This window comes from Mobula birostris, chromosome 12, assembly GCF_030028105.1.
Source record: "Mobula birostris isolate sMobBir1 chromosome 12, sMobBir1.hap1, whole genome shotgun sequence".
Classification (NCBI taxonomy): Eukaryota; Metazoa; Chordata; class Chondrichthyes; order Myliobatiformes; family Myliobatidae; genus Mobula; species Mobula birostris.
This window is the reverse complement of record NC_092381.1, coordinates 110,081,611-110,096,874: the sequence shown is the minus strand read 5'-3', so window position 1 is coordinate 110,096,874 and position 15,264 is coordinate 110,081,611. Positions and strand designations below refer to the sequence as shown.

Here is a 15,264-nt window from a genome sequence, read left to right as displayed (position 1 = left end):
CCCTCAATCGCCCATTTCATGCCCTCTTCTCATTGCTACCATCAGGGAGGATGTACAGAAACCTGAAGACACACACTCAACAATTCAAAAACAGCTTCCTTTTCCTCAGTCATCCGATTTCTAAATGGACATTGAACACATGAACACTACCCATTTTATTTTTTCTCTTTTTGCACTAGTCATTTAATTTAACTTTATATATATATTTACTGTAATTCAGTTTTTATGTATTGCATTGTATATATTTACGGTAACTCAGTTTTTATTTTTATGTATCGCATTGTACTGCTGCTGCAAAGACAACAAAGTTCATAATGTATGTCGGTGATACTAAACCTGATTCAGAAAGGCAGCATCCATCATTAAGGACCCCATCACCCAGGTCATGCCCTGATCTCACTGCTACCATCAGGGAGGAGGTACAGGAGCCTAAAGACACACACTCAACGATTCAGGAACAGCTTCTTCCCCTCTGTCATCCAATTTGTAAGTGGACATGAACACTACCTCACTACTTTTTATTCTCTTTTTTGCACAACTTATTTAATTTCATAAAACGCATATATCCTGTAATTCATAGTTTTTGTTATTCTGTAATACAATGTACTGCTACCGCAGAGCAACGAATTTTCCTACATGTGGCAGTGATATTAAACCTGATTCTGATTCTGAGAGACGGGATCACATGCAGCTGAAAAGCTTGCCTTGCACTCTATTGATACAGATCAAATCATTAGACAGTGCATTCAGCTAGAACCAGGTAAACCAATAACATAATACAGATCCAAGTGTAACAGCTACAGAGGAAGTGCACTGCAGTCAGACAATGAGATGCAGGCTTATAACGACATACGTAGTTTATGAGGTTGACAGACCTGAGGGGCAACTTCTTCACACAGGCAACGGTGGGTACAGGGACGAGCTGCTGAAGGGAGTCATTGAGGCAGCTACAGGACAATAAAACTCTCAGGGAACATTTGGATAAATTCACAGGTAGTAGGGTGTTTCGAAGGATGTGGATCAGACACCATGGTCGGCATGGACGAGTTGGGCCGAAGGTTCTGTTTCTAAACTATATTAGAAGGGGAGGGGGGAGGGTAGATGCTTTGCTGCTGCTTGTGCATGGGAGAGGGGGAGGAGAGGCTCTGGGGCTTAAGCGCTTTTTCCTGCCATTCACTCTTTGGGTTTTTTTTCTGTCTGGTGGATGCCTGTGAAGAGTAAGGATTTCAGGCTGTACACTGTTTCCATTCTCTGACATTAAATTGAACCATTACTCTTTGAATTATAAGCTGATGGTCAAACCAGAGACCGACGGATTCAGGTGGAGAGGGATATAGAAGGTTACAGAGCCAAGCAGGTAGGTGTGTTCAGGCACACATCATAGATGGGGTAGCTACCGGGAAACTTTGCCCCCCACCACCTGAGGCATCTAATATTTTCTGGCTTATATGATAGATGGAGCCCAAACAGCCTGAAGCATTGTTGGGGACCCCACCACCTGTCCCACAATCTCTTTGACCCACAACCGTCAGGAAGGAGGTACAGGAGCATCAGGACTCGGACTGCCAGACTGGGCAACAGCTTCTTCCCTCAGACTGTGAGAGTAATGAATACCCTGTCACTCCCGAGGTCTCGTCACTACCACAGCGAGCTGTTTACTGCTTACCTTTGCTGCACACTACATGCACTTTGAACTATATTTTATGAATTTATTTACGGTAATATATTGTTTTATGTACTGTGTGTGATATATGTTTTGCGTGTGCTCCACGGTCCAGAGGAACATTGTTTTGTTTGGTCGTATATATGTAAGTCAGATGATGATAAACTTGAACTTGAAGCTTCTAACACCTGCCAGCTTGTACTCCTTCCTCTCCCCTCCTCCCACCTTCTTATCCTGGCTTCTGCCCCCCTTCCTTTGCAGTCCTGACAGAGCAGAAGTTCTCAGCCTGGGGTCCATGGACCTCACAGCTAATGGTAAGGGTCCACGGCATAAAACCCCTTGTGATAATAGGTCTCGGCTGAAATGTTGACTGTTCACTGCTCCCTACCACCGAAGTCTCGTCACTAGGGCAGTGAGCCATTTACTGTTTACCTGTGATGCATACTACATGCATTTGGAATATTTTATTAACTTACGGTAATTTATAGTTTTATGTGATGTATGTCATGTGGGTGCACCGTTGGTCTGGAGAAACATTGATTTGTTTGGTTGTGTATATGTACAGTCAGATGACAATAAACTTGAAACTTGAGCACTTGAAAGCACAGAAGGCAACAGCTGGTAAATGGGATTTGTCCAGGCTGGTCCTTGATGGCCACCATGGACGAGATGGGCTGAATGGCCTGTTCACAACAGATCAAAAGGAACACCAGGACGTACTCGTGTGCCTGACTCCACCACATACTTTCCTCGATTGTTCTATGACTTTGCTAAAGTGAACCTTAAAGACCAAGCCTGAAAACTAACTGGTTGTTAAGTTCACAAAGGTCCAAGTAGATTTATCATCAAGGTACATACTGTATAAAAGACCATAAAATATAGGAGCAGAATTAGGCCATTTGGCCCATTTCATCATGGCTGATCCAATCCTCCTCTCAGCCCCAATCTCCTGCTTTCTCCCTGTACCCCTTCACGCCCTGACCAATCAAGAATCTATCAACCTCTGCCTTAAATACACTCAAAGACTTGGCCTCCACAGCTGTCTGTGAAAAAGAATTTCGCAGATTCACCACTCTCTGGCTAAAGAAATTCCTCTTCATCTCCATTCTAAAAGGGCACCCCTCTATTCTGAGGCTGTGTCCTCTGGTCTAAGACTCTCCCATCATAGGAGACATCCTCTCCACATCCACTCCATCAGGCCCTGTCTCCATTCGATGGGTAACTTCATTGAAACCTCTCATTCTTCTGAATTATAGTGAACACAGACCCAGAGCCATCAAACATTCTTCATATGACAAGCCATTCAAAGAACATCCCTTGAACCCTCTCCAGTTTCAGCACATCCTTTCTAAGGGGCCCAAAACTGCTGACAATACTCCAAGTGAGGCCTCACCAGTGCTTTATAAAGTCTCAACATTACACCTTTACTTTCATATTTCAGTCCTCTTGAAATGAACGCTAACACTGCATTTGCCTTCCTCACCACAGACTCGACCTGCAAATTAACCTTTAGGGAATCCTGCACAAGGACTTCCAAGTCCCTTTGCACCCCAGGTTTTTGTATTTTCTCTCCATTTAGAAAATAGTCAACCCTTTCATTAATTCTACCAAAGTGCATGACCATACACCTCCCGACACCATATTCCATCTGCCACTTCTTTGCCCATTTTCTAAATCCGTCAAGGTGCTTCTGTAGCCTCTCTACTTCCTCAAAACTACCTGCCCCTCCACCTATCTTCATATCGTCTGCAAACTTTGCAACAAAGCCATCAATTCCATCATCCAAATCATTGACATATAATGTAAAGAGAGTCTATCCCAACACCAACCCCTGTGGAACACCACTAGTCACTGATACATGTCACCAAATACCACCCTGAGATGCATTTCCTTGCAGGCATTCACAGTCGAACACAGAAATCCAATAGAGTTAATGAAAAACTACACGCAGACTGAAAAACAACCAGTGAGCAAAAAGAAGACAAACTGTGCAAATAAATAAATAAAATAAATAATATTGAGAACGTAAGTTGTAGAGTCCTTGAAAGTGAGTCTGTAACTTGTGGAATCATTTCAGTGTTGTGGTGAGTGAAGTTATCCACACTGGTTCAGGAGCCTGATGGTTGTGGGGTAATAACTGTTCCTGAACCTGGTGGTGTGGGACCTAAGGCTCATTGTGGTGAGTGAAGTTATCCACACTGGTTCAGGAGCCTGATGATTGTGGGGTAATAACTGTTCCTGAACCTGGTGGTGTGGGACCTGAGGCTCATTGTGGTGAGTGAAGTTATCCACACTGGTTCAGGAGCCTGATGGTTGTGGGGTAATAACTGTTCCTGAACCTGGTGGTGCGGGACCTGAGGCTCATTGTGGTGAGTGAAGTTATCCACACTGGTTCAGGAGCCTGATGGTTGTGGGGTAATAACTGTTCCTGAACCTGGTGGTGTGGGACCTCAGACTTCTATGCCCCCTGCCCAATGGCAGCAGCGGGAAGAGAGCTTGGCCTGGATGGTGGGGTCCTGACAACGGATGCTGCTTCCTTGCAGCAGTACCACAAACTGGATGACACAATACACAAGTTCTGCTGGCCTCCCTATCCAACACTTCATCACACCTGACTGTACTCCTGAAGGTCAGATGACCCTGTTCAGACTGAGCTTGGGTCTGTTTAAAAGCAGCAATCGATCACTAATACACAGCTGGACTGGGGTTAACTGAGTCATGCACACGGTGTATCAGGAGATATATGGCTCTGAAGAATCAATGCTCCCTTGGGCTTTCAACCACCAATATTCATCACTGCCCCAATAATGCTTCGTAAATAACCTCATATTTCTCCCTTTGCATTGCTACACAGGTTTATTTATTGATGCCTTTTTCAGGGAGAAAAGAGAGGCTCACACACAAAATGTGTGGCACGTGGCCAAGTGGTTAGGGCGTTAGACTAGCGATCTGAAGGTTGTGGGTTCGAGCCTCGGCTGGGGCAGCGTGTGTGTCCTTGAGCAAGGCACTCAACCACACAATGCTCCAGTCTACCCAGCTGAGAATGGGTGGCAGCAAAAATGCTGGGGGTTAACCTCGTGATAGACTAGCGTCCTATCTGAGGGAGAGTCTCGTACTCTCAGTCACTTCATGCCACGGAAATCGGCATAAGCACAAGCCTGGTGGGCCACAAGGCTCGTGACAGACTTTAATTAACACACAAAATGCTGGAGGAATACAGCAGGTCAGGAAGTATCTGTAGAGAAGAATAAACAGTCAATGTTTCCGGCCGTGAAGGGTCTCGGCCCAAAACCTACCTTCTCACTCTGGTATCATCACCCTTCCTTTCCAGCCTGATGAAGGGTCTTGGCCCAAAATGTCAACTGTTTATTCATTCCTATATATTCTGCCTGACCTGCTGAGTTCCTCTGTGTTGCTCTGGATTTCCAGCATCTGCAGAATCTCTTGTGTTTGAGATTTATGGCCAAATACTGAATTAACTTTATCACTAAATTTGTCCCACACACAGCACCGCCATTCCCAGAGAGAGATATATGAAAAGGCTGTTGCCCTGTCAAACGACAGTCACTTCATCCTCCCCAGTTTCCTGAATCATGATTAGAGGTTCTTTGTCTTTACAGCTCTCCCCACCATTGAGCACATCTACAGTTTGTACATTGAGCACTGCCACAAGAAAGCAGCATCCATCATCAAGGACCTCACCATCCTGGTCATGAGCTCTTCTCACTGCTGCCATCGGGCAGGAGGTACAGGAGCTTTAGGTCCCACACCACCAGGTTCAGGAACAGTTATTACCCCACAACCATCAGGCTCCTGAACCAGCGTGGATAACTTCACTCACCACAATGAGCTGACATGAATAACTTCACTCACCTCAACTCTGAACTGATTCCACAACGTACAGACTCACTTTCAATAACTCTACAACTCATGTTCTCAGTATTATTATTATTTTTATTTGCACTATTTGCCCTCATTTGCAGATCGGTTATTTGTCAGTCTTTATGTGTATATTTATTTATTTATTTGTGTTTTTAGATGCAGCGCGGAATAGGCCCTTGTGGCCTTTGAGCCACATCGCCCAGCAACCCTCGATTTAATCCCAGCCTAGTCACGGGGCAATTTACGATGACCAATTAACCTACCAACCAATACTGAGTACAGCTGACAATAATAAAAGTAATCATCAATCTTTTATTTTAAAATTCTGCCGTCTTGAAATTTAACTCTTTTTTGTTCACAGAATCAGGGAGCACTACAGTACAGAAACAGGCCCTTCAGCCCATCTAGTCTGTGTCAAACTATAATTCTGCCTACTCCCATCAGCCCGCACCTGGACGACAGCCATCCGTACCCCTCATTCATGTACCTATCCAAACTTCTCTTAAATGTTGGAATCGATCCTGCGTCCACCACGTCTGCTGGCAGCTCGTTCCACACTCTCAGCTTCATCTGAGTGAAGGGCTCCCCTTCAATATTTCACCTTTCACCCTTAACCCATGACCTCCAGTTCTAGTCTCACTCAGGGGAAAAGCCTGCTTGCATTTACCCTATCTCTACCCTTCATAATTTTATATCATCATCACCATCATCGTTGTGTCATATGACGTGGATGATCATAGTCTTTCCACGACCATGATTGTTCTTTGCTCATATGGCCATCCACCACCTGCTCCCGTGGCTTCACATGACCCTGATTGGGGGCGGGGGGGCTAAGTAGGTGCTACACCTTGCCCAAGGGTGACCTGCAGGCTAGCGGAGGGAAGGAGCACCTTACACCTCCTTTGGTAGAGATGTAGCTCCACCCCACCACCCAATTTGTATACCCCTATCAAATCTCCCCTTCTTCTCCTACACTCCAAGGAATAAAGTCCAAACCTATTCCGCCTCTCCCTGTAACTGAGGTCCTCAAGTCCCGGCAACATCCTTGTCAATCTTTCTGCAATCTAATTGACTTTGTTAGTTTGAGGGGTGTGGCTGTGATAACATATTTGCTGCCTGTCCCCTACTGAATCTGCCGTCTGCCTGCTTTTGTTTGTTTATTTATTTATTTATTGAGATACAGCACGGAATAGAACCTTCCAGCAATCCTGATTTAATCTACAGTGGCCTTATCTTAGGGCAGTTTACAATGACGAATTAACCTGCCAACCGGTACGTCTTTGGACTTTGGGAGGAAACCACAGCACCCGGAGGGAAACCCATGTGGTGACGGGGAGAACGTACGAACTCCTTACAGGCAGCGACGGGAATTGAACCCGAGCCGCCAGCACTGTAGAGTACTGCGCTCACCACTACGCCACTGTGCCAACCCTGCACTGCTGTAGTCCTTGTGGTGTACACCCCTCATGGAGCATGATTCGGATTAACGAGTTCGCGCACCGACTCACTTCGTTTCCGATGGTGTCAATTTTGTGTTGCACTTGGGGAACCCACTGCCGGATGATTGCAAAGAGCTCAGGGATAGTCGTCTGCGGGTTGAAGAGGATTTCCTGACAGGCCGGGTCATTCGGATCAAAGAAGGTGAAGGCTGTTCAGAACGGGGAGAACAACATTTCAATCAAACACTGGAGATGCAGGTGAAAGCGTCTCATCTCAGAGGACGGGAGGGTGGATGGGGAGGGGGAGCGTGTGGAGGGGCAAGGAGGATGAGGTGCACAGAGGCGAGGGGCAGGGTGACCACGTGGGACGGGGTAAAGGAGATGGTGAGGGGAGAAGGGAAGATATTGGAGGAAGGGTGAGGGCAGACATGGGATGAAAGGGGTGTGAGGGATACGGGCTGGGAGATTGGGGGGGTGAAAGAGAGGGATGCAAAGAAGGTAGAGGAGAGGGGAGGAGGTAGGGGAGGGTGGGAGGCAGGAGATAAGGAAGGTATGAAAAGAGGAAGGGTGAGGGAGGAAGTGATGGATGGAGGGAAGGCAGGAGGTGGGGAGGGAAGGCAGGTGGGGAGGGAAGGCAGGAGGTGAGGGAGGGAATGGGGCATGAGATGAGGGAGGGTGGTAGGCAAGAGGCAAAGGAAGTATGAAAAGAGGAAAGAGGAGGGAGGGACGGAGGGGGAGGAGGTGACAGAGGGAGAGGCTTTGAGGAAAGAGGCGAGAGAGGAAGGACGGGAGGAGGCAAAGGGAGGGAGGGGAATGAGGAAGTGTGGACGGGGCTCAGATGATTGAAGAGCTACCATAGTCCTTGGGCAGTGGTGCTGGGGCCGAGGGGTGAACCATGGGCTTCTTGCGTCTCTCCATCACTGGGCTGTGGAAATCTGCGGGCTGCTCCTGGGGCTCAAGGGGCTCCTCCTCGGAAGCCACATCTGCCATGTTCTCCTTCGTCATGTCTGAAGGCGGCCTGCAGAACACAGAGAGACGGCAACATTAGAACCAACAGCCATTGGTATAAAGAGGATCAGAAACGTGCTGAGGATAAAAACCACACAGGGAACTACTCTCTGTTGCTTTAACAGCAAGCACTGGGAAAGGAACATTCAAAACCTACTCCTCAAAGTACAGAGTACATATATGTCACCATATACAACCCTGACATCTGTTTTCTTGCAAACATTCACGGTAGAACAAAGAAATACAACAAGTCAATGAAAACCTGCACAGAAGCAAATCACCATTGGGCAACAGAGGGCAAACTATGTAAATAGAACAATTAAATATTACTGAGAACACGAGTTGTAGAGTCCTTGAAAGTGAATCTGCAGGCTGTAGAATCAGTTCAGAGTTGCGGTGAGTGAAGTTATCCACACTGGTTCAGGAGCCTGATGGTTGTGGGGTAATAACTGTTCCTGAACCTGGTGGTGTGGGACCTGAGGCTCATTGTGGTGAGTGAAGTTATCCACACTGGTTCAGCAGCCTGATGGTTGTGGGGTAATAACTGTTCCTGAAACTGATGGTGTGGGACCTGAGGCTCATTGTGGTGAGTGAAGTTACCCACACTGGTTCAGGAGCCTGATGGCTGTGGGGTAATAACTGTTCCTGAACCTGACCTGAGGCTCATTGTGGTGAGTGAAGTTATCCACACTGGTTCAGGAGCCTGATGGTTGTGGGGTAATAACTGTTCCTGAACCTGGTGATGTGGGACCTGACACTCTGATACCTCCTGTACAATGGTAGTAGTGAGTAGGGAGCATGGTCTGGATGGCGGGGGTGGGGGGTCCTTGATGCTGGAAGCTGCTTTCCTGCAATAGCGCTCCATGCAGATGTGCTCACTGGTGGGAAGGAATTTTCTGTGAAGAACTGGGCTGTATCCACTACTTTTTGTAAGCCTTTTAGAACTGGTGCAGGAGCAGGCCATTCCACTCATCAAGCCTGCAGTCAGAACAATAACACAAGTGGTGTATGCGAGCTCGATTTCAAAGTTTAAGAGAAGCTTGGATAGGTGCATGAATGGTAGGGGTATGGAGGGTTATGGTCCCGGTGTAGATTGATGGGCGTAGGCAGTTTAAATGATTTGGCATGGACTAGATGGGCCAAAGGGCTTAGATAGGAACATAAAAACATAAGAAATAGGATCAGGAGTCGGCCATCCGGCCCGTTGAGCCTGCTCCACCATTCAATAAAATCATGGCTGATCTGGCCATGAACTCACCTCCACCTACCTGCCTTTTCCACATAACCCTTAATTCCCCTACTATGCAGAAATCTATCCAACCTTGTCTTAAATATATTTACTGAGGGAGCCTCCACTGCTTCATTGAGCAGAGAATTTCACAGATTCACCACTCTTTGGGAAAAGCAGTTTCTCATCATCCCCGTCCTAAATCTACTCCCCCGAACCTTGAGGCAATGTCCCCTAGTTCTAGTGGAAACAACTCTCCTGCCTCTTCCTTATCCATCCCTCTCAAAACTTCACATGTTTCTATAAGATCCCCTCTCATTCTTCTGAATTGTATTTTTTGATGTTGTATTTTTCTATGACTCTATTTCTGACTTCTCATCTTAATTCCCCTTTAAAATACCATAAAAATAACCAACACACATCAAAGTTGCTGGTGAACACAGCAGGCCAGGCAGCATCTCTAGGAAGAGGTACAGTCGACATTTCGGGCCGAGACCCTTCGTCAGGACTAACTGAAGGAAGAGTTAGTAAGAAATTTGAAAGTGGAAGGGGGAGGGTGAGATCAAAATGATAGGAGAAGACAGGAGGGGGAGGGATGGAGCCAAGAGCTGGACCGGTGATTGGCAAAAGGGATATGAGAGGATCATGGGACAGGAGGCGTAGGGAGAAGGAAAAGGGGGAGGGGGGGAAATCCAGAGGATGGACAAGGGGTATAGTCAGAGGGACAAAAAGGAGAGACAGAAAAAGAATGTGTGTATATAAATAAATAACAGATGGGGTACGAGGGGGAGGTGGGACATTAGCGGAAGTTAGAGAAGTCAATGTTCATGCCATCAGGTTGGAGGCTACCCAGATGGAATAGGAGGTGTTGTTCCTCCAACCTGAGTGTGGCTTCAATCTTTACAGTACAGGAGGCCGTGGATAGACATGTCAGAATGGGAATGGATGTGGAATTAAAATAACCAATAAAAATAACCAGTAGGTTACATCACAGTCAGTAGGGACTGGAAATAACATCTCGTCCTCACTGACAATTAACGCCGGCACTTCTCAAGAATGTTCTTCTCTCTCAACATTCACTACTGTGTGGTTAGGCACAGTTCAAAAGGTGTCAAAAATTTGCCGATGACACAACAGCTGTCAGCAGGATCTCAGATGGTGACGAGGAGGCGTACAGGAGTGAGATAGATCAGCTGGTTGAGTGGTGTTGCCGCAACAGCTTTGTATTCAGCATCAGTAAGATCAAGGAATTGAGTGTAGACTTCAGTAAGGGAAGGTTGAGGGAACAAACACCGGTCCTCATTGATGGATCAGCAGTGGAAAGGGTGAGCAGCTTCAAGTTACCGGGCATTAATTTCTCTGAAGATCTCTCCCGGACCTGGTTTAGAGGTTCCAATGCACAAGATCGCAAGAGGCTGCGAAGTCACAGGCTCAGCCGGTTCCATCTTGGACGCACCATCCCTCCCACCACCGGCACCACCAAGGACATCTACGAGAGGCAGTGCCTCAAGAAGGCGATATCCACCTCCAAAGATCTTCAACATCCTGGACATGCCCTCTTCTCATTGCTACCATCGGGGAGGAGGTACAGGTGCCTGAAGGCACACACTCAACATTTTAGGAACAGTTTCTTCCCCTCTGACATCTGAATGGACATTGAACCCATGAACACCACCTCACTATTTCAAGGGCATTGGAGTTTCCATTCCAGGCTGTGATGCAGCCAGTCAATATACTCTCCACCACACATCTACAGAAGCTTGTCAACGTTCACGCTGAACCTTCGCAAACTCCTAAAGTTTTTGAAATTACACTTACGTGCTGGGCCGTGGACAGGTCCTCTGAAGTAATGACAATGAGGAATGTAAAGTTGCTGACTCTCTGATCTCTGATCAGGACTGTCCCATGCACCTCTGGTTTCCTTCTCCTAAAGTCAATAATCAGCTCCTTAGTCTTGCTGATATTGAGCAACAGGGCTGCTGTTACGCCACCAACAGGCCATAACAACAACCTCTTACAAACACAAGGAAGTCTGCAGATGCTGGAAATGCAAAGCAACACACACAAGATGCTGGAGGAACTCAGCAGATCAGGCAGCATCTATGAAAAAGAGTGACATTTCGGGCCGAGACCCTTCTTCAGGACTGAGAAGGAAGGGGGAAGATGCAGAATTAAAAGGTGGGGGGGGGGGAACGTCTTATGTTTGGTCTTTTACAGATTTTGTAAATTGGAAGAGATTGTTCTCAGGGTGCTGGGATCACCAGTTCACGGTCAGTCAGGCCCGGTATAAGTGTCAGTGTTCTGTACCCTTGCCCTGAGTACAGGAGCTTGTAGATCCATACTCCACAAACAGACCTGATGGGCTGATTGACACAAGTCTGCTCCTATATCTGATGTTCCAGTCCTAATGAAGCATCCCGGCCCGAAAGATCAACTGTTTGCTCATTTCCTCAAGCCTGCTGGGTTCCTCCAGCATTTTGTGTGCGTGGCTCTGGATTTCCAGCGTCTGCAGACTTTCTCTTGTGTTCTAATATAAGCTGTTTTCCCTTATCTAGTCAAGTTTATTGACAAGTGCACAAGTACGGTGAGGTACAATGAAATCCCGCGTGTATCAGCTTCACAGACATGTAGATACGGAAAACACACAATATAAATTAAATAGCATAACATAATCATAAAAAGAGAGAGAAGATAAAGACTGGAAACACAAAGGCACAGCGTCAAGGCCACTGCAATTCAAGAGGATTGCTGGGGAAGGGGTAGGTTCATACAGGCCGGCTCTACCCTGGTAGTTACCATTAGAAAATAAGACATAGCAGCAGAATTTGGCCATTCGGCTCATCGAGTCTGCTCTGTCATTCCGTCGTGGCTGATTTCATAGTCATAGTCATACTTTATTGATCCCGGGGGAAATTGGTTTTCGTTACAGTTGCACCATAAATAATTAAATAGTAATAAAACCATAAATAGTTAAATAGTAACATGTAAATTATGCCAGTAAATTATGAAATAAGTCCAGGACCAGCCTATTGGCTCAGGGTGTCTGACCCTCCAAGGGAGGAGTTGTAAAGTTTGATGGCCACAGGCGGGAATGGCTTCCTATGACGCTCTGTGTTGCATGTCGGTGGAATGAGTCTCTGGCTGAATGTACTCCTGTGCCCAACCAGTACATTATGTAGTGAATGGGAGACATTGACCAAGATGGCATGCAACTTGGACAGCATCCTCTTTTCAGACACCACCGTCAGAGAGTCCAGTTCCATCCCCACAATATCACTGGCCTTACGAAAGAGTTTGTTGATTCTGTTGGCGTCTGCCACCCTCAGCCTGCTGCCCCAGCACACAACAGCAAACATGATCGCACTGGCCACCACAGACTCGTAGAACATCCTCAGCATCGTCCAGCAGATGTTAAAGGACCTCAGTCTCCTCAGGAAATAGAGACGGCTCTGACCCTTCTTGTAGACAGCCTCAGTGTTCTTTGACCAGTCCAGTTTATTGTCAATTCGTATCCCCAGGTATTTGTAATCCTCCACCATGTCCACACTGACCCTCTGGATGGAAACAGGGGTCACCAGTACCTTAGCTCTCCTCAGGTCTACCACCAGCTCCTTAGTCTTTTTCACATTAAGCTGCAGATAATTCTGCTCACACCATGTGATTTATTATCCTTCTCAACCCCATTTTCCTGCATTCTCCCCATAATCTTTGATGCCCTGACTAATCTAGAACCTATCTATCTCCGCTTTAAATATACTCAATGACTTGGCCTCCACAGCCATCTGTGGTAATGAATTCCACAGTTTCACCACTGTCTGGCTAAAGAAATTCCTGTTCTAAGGGATGATCTTCTATTCTGAGGCTGTGCCCTCTGATCCTAGGCTCACCCACTATAGGAAACATCCACTCCACATCCACCCTATCTGGGCCTTTCAATATTTGATAGGTTCCAATGAGATCCACCTCTCATTCTTCTAAGCTCCAGTGAGTACAGGCCCTGAGCCATCAACCACTCCTCATACATTAACCTTTTCATTCCCAGAATCATTCTTGTAAATCTCCCCTGGACCTTCTCCAACACATCTTTTCTTAGATAATCAGCCCAAAACTGCTCACAATTCATCGAGTGTGGTCTGACCAATGCCTTAAAAAGCTCCAGCATTCAATTTTTGCCTTTTTATTCTAGTCCTTTTGAAATAAATGCTCACTTTACATTTGCCTTCCTCACTATCAACTCAAGCTGCAAGTTAACCTTTTGGGAATCCTACATGGGGACTCTCAAGTCCTTTTCCAATTCTAATTTTTGAAGTTATCTGCATTTCAAAATCGTTCATGCCAGGAGTTCCCAACCTGGTGTCCATGGACCCTTTGCTTAATGGTATTGGTCCATGGCGTAAAAAAGGTTGGGAACCCCTGGTCTGTGCCTTTATCATTTCTACCACAATGCATGACCATACACTCCCTGCACTATATTCCATCTGCCATTTCTTTGCCCATTCTCCCAACCTGTCCAAGTCCTTCTACTTCACTAATACTATCGAAGCAAACCTGGCCACAAAGCCACACATTCCATTAAAACAGTCTTGTCAAAACTAGTTTCCCTTTCATTAAGCCACGTTGAGTCTGCCCAATCCTATTATCATTTACTTAGTGAAATCATTCAACAAATCTACAAGGAGTATTGTCACAAGAAAGCGGCATCCATCATCAAACACCTCTAAGGCCGTGCTCTCCTCTCACTACAACTTTTGGGCAGGAGGTACAGGAGCATTAGATTCCACACCAAGGTTCAGGAACAGTTGTTACCCCACAACCATCAGGCTCCTGGACCAGTGTGGATAACTTCACTCACCACACTGAGCCTCAGGTCCCACACCACCAGGTTCAGGAACAGTTATCACCCCACAACCATCAGGCTCCTGAACCAGTGTGGGATAACTTCACTCACCACAATGAGCCTCAGGTCCCACACCACCAGGTTCAGGAACAGTTGTTACCCCACAACCATCAGGCTCCTGAACCAGTGTGGATAACTTCACTCACCACAATGAGCCTCAGGTCCCACACCACCAGGTACAGGAACAGTTATTACCCCTCAACCATCAGGTTCCTGGACCAGTGTGGATAACTTCACTCACCACAATGAGCCTCAGGTCCCACACCACCAGGTTCAGGAACAGTTATTACCCCACAACCATCAGGCTCCTGAACCAGTGTGGATAACTTCACTCCCCACAATGAGCCTCAGGTCCCATACCACCAGGTTCAGGAACAGTTATTACCCCACAACCATCAGGCTCCTGAACCAGTGTGGATAACTTCACTCACCACAATGAGCCTCAGGTCCCACACCACCAGGTTCAGGAACAGTTATTACCCCACAACCATCAGGCTCCTGAACCAGTGTGGATAACTTCACTCACCTCAACACTGAACTGATTCCACAACCTACAGACTCACTTTGAAGGACTCTACAACTCATGTTCTCAGTATTATTTTTTATTTGCACAGTTTGTCTCCTTTTGCACATTGGTTGTTTGTCTGTTTATATACAGTTTTTCATAAATTCCACTCTATTTAGACCATAAGATATAGGAGCAGAATCAGGCCATTCGGCCTGTCGAATTTGCTCCTCCATTTCATCATGGCTGATCCATTTTCCCTCTCAGCCCCAATCTCCTGCCTTCTCCTCGTATCCTTTCATGCCCTGACTAATCAACCAATACTTCTTTATCTCCCTGTAAATGCCTGCAAGAAAATGATTCTCAAAGTAGTGTGTGGTAACATAGATGTACTTTGATAATAAATTTACTGTGAACTTTGAACCACTCTTCCTAAAATCTGATCATAGTTGTCCATAGTTCAAGTTTAATTGTCATCCAACCACACGTGAATGCAGCCAAATGAAACAGTGTTACGCTGGGGCCAAGGAGCAAAACACAGTACCAACAGTCACACACAGCACAAGGCACATATAGAGCATATAAGATCAGTAAAATACATATCAGTCTCCTCCAAGAGGAACACAACCTTGTCGTTGTATT

The 15,264-nt window shown here is 46.4% G+C and overlaps 1 protein-coding gene across 4 annotated transcripts in view; it reads right to left on the bottom strand.

The window, feature by feature from the left end:
- The window catches only part of clip3 (CAP-GLY domain containing linker protein 3), a 72,651-nt gene that overhangs the window by 38,049 nt on the left and 19,338 nt on the right, over positions 1 to 15,264 (bottom strand). For all 4 annotated transcript variants that reach the window (XM_072274464.1, XM_072274461.1, XM_072274462.1 and 1 more), the window contains 2 exons: positions 7,839 to 8,002; positions 7,054 to 7,193 (listed from right to left, as the gene is read on the bottom strand). In XM_072274464.1, the coding sequence (XP_072130565.1) occupies positions 7,054 to 7,193; positions 7,839 to 7,989 (291 nt within the window). In that variant the 5' untranslated portion in view covers positions 7,990 to 8,002. The remainder of the gene's footprint in view (positions 1 to 7,053; positions 7,194 to 7,838; positions 8,003 to 15,264) is intronic.